Below are 4,585 nucleotides of genomic sequence, written 5' to 3' on the forward strand. Positions count from 1 at the left end.
GAGGTGCTTATTTCAAACCGTAAAGTAGTTTCCTTAGCAAACAAATATAATTTGATTTATCTGGATTTTGAAAATCCATTACCTAATGCATATAGACTGTTTCATTCAAATTTCTGCGTAAGATGCAATTTTAACATTTAACTGATAAATAGATCAAGATATGGATAAGGCAATACTTAAGACAAAACGTATAATAGCTGGTTTGACAACAAGACTGAAGGTTTCATCAGTATCAGGACCTTTTCGCTAACTTTTACCATTACCTAATATCTAATAAGAAGATTGAATTATTAGCCGTGCTCATTCTCATTCGTGAAGTCAAATATTTACAAGAGTATATAGACTTGGCCAAATGATCCATTAAGATACAAGAGTATAGGAATTTTAAAGAATTTATCAATTTTTGCTCCGCCTCTACTATCTATGCATTTAAACTAACTTTTCTATGATTATTATTTTAGTTGAAAATGCATAAATAGAAAGGGTTTTGCCACTAAACATATCCATAAATGAGACAAATTCATTTAATCAATCAACAAAAAAATCATTTACATTTATTCATATAATCAATAAGGTCGCGTACATAAAAGTAAACAAATAATGAACAATTAACCTTCCAACAGAAAGTATCGTCCATTCTAAAAACCAAAATGATATAAAACATATCCTCTCCATAAATTTTAAAAAAATAAATAAAAAAGTGAATCAAAGTTATTATGCACAATATCATCGCATGAGCTATATGTGAATACTTCTCCGTCCATTTAAATTTGCTAATGCATATATAATTGCTTTGTATATAAATATAGTAGCAAATTCAAAGCAACGGAGAACATAATTGACTTAAATCTATTAATTAATTAACAAACCTACAATGTCTCCTAATCTCACCCAAAGACCCAAAAAGTGGGCTAATATTTCCCATTTTGAGCATAGCATTCACAAAGTCTTTGGCAAAGACATAGTTACTCCTCCCATAAAGCCTAACCCAAGGATCTTGGGACCCACCATTGAATAACACTTGGTCAGAATGAAGGAGGCCTTGCTTACTCATAAGGTTCTTGAAATAGCCATTATCAAAGTGATTAGGGGTGCTCATATCAAGAGGGGCTAAGTTGTTGTCCCCACCTAAGGATGGACAATTTGACATCTTGGTTGTGGCAAAATTGGCATTGATATTGTTAGGCTCATTGTAGATACGGAACCGAAACGTCGTGCAACGTGCCATGCCGATTGTGTGGGCCCCGCTTAGGGCGGTCATGTCTCGGGCGGTTAGGTTTTTAGTGGCAAAGAGTGAGATGAGGGTGGTGAGGTTGGCTGTTGGTGGTGGGAGGTTGGCATTTGCTGCACTTAAGCTTGCTATTCTTGCGTCTTTTCTTCCTAGTGGTACCGTCCATGTGGGACCTCCCAACTGTTTTTATAGAAATAGAAAACAAAAAATATTAAATACTACGTTTAGAAATAATGATTTCATTTGAAAATTATAATTGACTCAAATTTAGTATTGACAAATAAAAAATTGTATTTGAATTTCAGCCAATTTCACATTGTTAAAAGTAGTTCAATTTGAGAATTTAAAAATGACTTTTCAAAACTTGTCATTCTCAAATTCTTGATTTATAATTTCATAATTAAAATTTAGAATTTAAAATGAATTACTTACTCCTAAACACAAGAGATATTATGTTTGAAATGATCATCTAATTGAATAATAGATTAAAAAAAAAAACTAATTTTATAATAGTTGGCTTTTTAAAGTAAATAATCATAATAAATTTAGGTAAATATATAATATACAAGGTCATAAGATTTTAGTATTTTTAATGTTATTGACCATTGCTTTGAATTAAAAAAAAAAGAAATTTGTGTGATCTAAATAAAAGTTTATAATAAGTTATTACTATTTTTATATATTTAGATTTACAGGTTGATGATAGAAAATAATGTAAATAAAGAATTTTTAATAACGACCATTAGAATTGATTTATTAGTTATGTAGCAGACCTTAATCATTCACTACAACAAATTTAATAAATTTAAATTTTTGTGACATTGGATTTGATGGCATTAAAAAAATGCCACTAATTTGTATTTTAAATGTAATAATTATTGGTTTTTATTTAATGTTTCACCATAAAGTGATTTAGTGACACTTTATTTGGTCTTTAGTGGCATAAGTAATTGATACTATAGTCTATTGTGGCATTTGTGAGAAATGTCACTAGATCTTATGCCGCAAAAAGCTTTTGTGTGATTTTTTAATATGCTGCTAAAAGACCTAATAAATGTCATAAAATCCTCTATATATATACTATTAGCAATTTAAAATAGCGACATTTAAATTAAATGTCATTAAATATATCCCATTAAAAAAAATTATGTTGTAGTGATTTCAAATTATGACTTTAGCATTATTAATACAGATTAATATTATATTAAAGAATCAATGTTTGCGATAGCATGATTGTAGTGATTGATTTACCACAAAACAATCCCTAAAAAAACAAATAATTATAAGAATTAAAAGTAGAAGTTACCAAGGAGACCGAATCCCGTGCAGCAAGTGCAAGAATATCAGCACAAGACACCTTTCCCTTGCAAACACCTTCCACATTCCTTTTAATTGTGTCAATCAATTTAAAACCCCTCAACGAATTTTGATTTGCAAAGGCAGTTTTTTCGCCTTTGAAACTAGGTGTGTCATTTAGCAGTATCGATGCATCACATCCCTATTCATACAATAAATTAAAAAAAAAAATACTTCAATAAATTTAACACAATACTTCTCATGTAAGTATATATATACGAATTACATACAAAATTAAAATCCAGACGATACTCACATTTACAAAGCAATCATGGAAAAACAAGCGAAGAATTGAAGCACCCATTCGCGGTTCCTTAGCAACGGCTTTAGACATTGTTCCACGTACAATATTTTGCAAATTTGGGCAAGTTTTAGCGTAGAAAGTGGGCGTAAGCTGCGCATTGATACTGTTGTTACAAGAAGTGAGTATTAGCCAGAAAACATAAATCTTAGCCAAGTATCTTGATGCTGAAGAGCTGCTCATATCTTTTGTTATTCTGTCTTGCAACATTGAAATAGTGGGATAATAGTTGAATGGATGTCTATAAATACACATATAGCACAACTTGTGGAATGGGCTTTTCTAAATACACCAATATAGGATTATTCTAGTTTGTCCGGTATTTCCTTCTTATTTAGTGTTCAAAATAAACTTAATGACTAGATATTTACCCAATCTTGTAATTGAATGAATTAAACCGACCTGATAATTTGAATATACACCTATTTATTGTAATTTACATTTTGTACTAATATATCGTAAGGAGAAATTTTGTACTAATTGAATGAACAAACTCGAGACTCATTTTGGTGAATTAATTTCAATTCAAATCACTTTAACGCAATTTAATTATTTTCTTGTGTGTCAATTATTAGACCATAATTATTTTGTTAATGTATCGTCTATTTTGACCCGTAGTTTATGATTCCAACTAAGTGACTTTACCCTTGAACAATAATAGAGTTGGCTAAAGGAGCTGGAATATAGACTGAACAACTATAAATAAAAGTAATTATACGTATTCTTTTAAATAAAAGTAATTATATGTATAAGAGTAAATTACTTTAACAAAAGTATAAAGTACGAAAATACAGCAAATGATCGTTATTAATTATACGTGTGGAGCCGTATATGTATATGTATATGAAATTTGCAGTAACTTTGTAATAAGATACAGTAGCTAGAGACAAATTGCATAGACGCGTATAAATGTAATCTGTCAAGACGATAATAATAGAAACAATGGTTTCCTTTTGTTTGTCCAATTGAATGTGGAAAAAAGATGTCTCATTACATGGAATTGCTGCTCAACGAACTACCCGTGAAATGATGTACTGTCAAAGGAAGGAGCCAGGATATTGTATTGCTCTACTAAAGTGTCACGCTATTAATAGATTAACTTTAAAAAGTTGGCGTATTTATGAGTTATGACCACCAAATGGGAAGCTAGTATAAGTTTTGATGCCAATTGCCAAATGATATACACCAACTCAACAGAACAGTCTTTGAGGACGTGCGAGGTCATGGATCGCATAGGAAAAGTTAATAAAAAAAGAAGTATATTAAATTTATTAAATAAAAAAAATAATATTTACTATAAAAAAGACGCAAAATAAAAGTTTAGCACTGTGCCCTCATATTTTTCAAGACAGCTCTGATACTCAAAAATAAATATAGTTTTATTGTAGAGGATTAATCGAAAATAATTTATACAACAATCTAGGTTCAATCGATTTTGGTTTTGGTTCCATTTGTTTTCGATTTCTAAACAACGTAAACTAATTTGGACCATAGGGTTTTGATTTCTGCATATATATATATATATATATATATATATATATATATATATATATATATATATATATATATATATATATATATATATATATATATATATATATATATATATATATATATATATGTATATATATATATGTATATATATATATATGTATATATATACATATATATATATATACATATATATATAATATGTA

The 4,585-nt window shown here is 28.9% G+C and overlaps 1 protein-coding gene across 1 annotated transcript; it reads right to left on the bottom strand.

The window, feature by feature from the left end:
• Nucleotides 1-541: 541 nt before the first annotated feature.
• Nucleotides 542-3,144, bottom strand: LOC130826010 (peroxidase P7-like). The gene is made up of 3 exons (XM_057691485.1): nt 2,844-3,144; nt 2,538-2,729; nt 542-1,411 (listed from the first exon to the last, which is right to left on the bottom strand). Exons 1-3 carry the CDS (start codon nt 3,141-3,143, stop codon nt 857-859), a joined length of 1,047 nt encoding a protein of 348 aa, XP_057547468.1. The 5' UTR covers nt 3,144; the 3' UTR covers nt 542-856.
• Nucleotides 3,145-4,585: the final 1,441 nt, after the last annotated feature.

This window comes from Amaranthus tricolor, chromosome 1 (genome assembly GCF_026212465.1).
Source record: "Amaranthus tricolor cultivar Red isolate AtriRed21 chromosome 1, ASM2621246v1, whole genome shotgun sequence".
Classification (NCBI taxonomy): domain Eukaryota; kingdom Viridiplantae; phylum Streptophyta; class Magnoliopsida; order Caryophyllales; family Amaranthaceae; genus Amaranthus; species Amaranthus tricolor.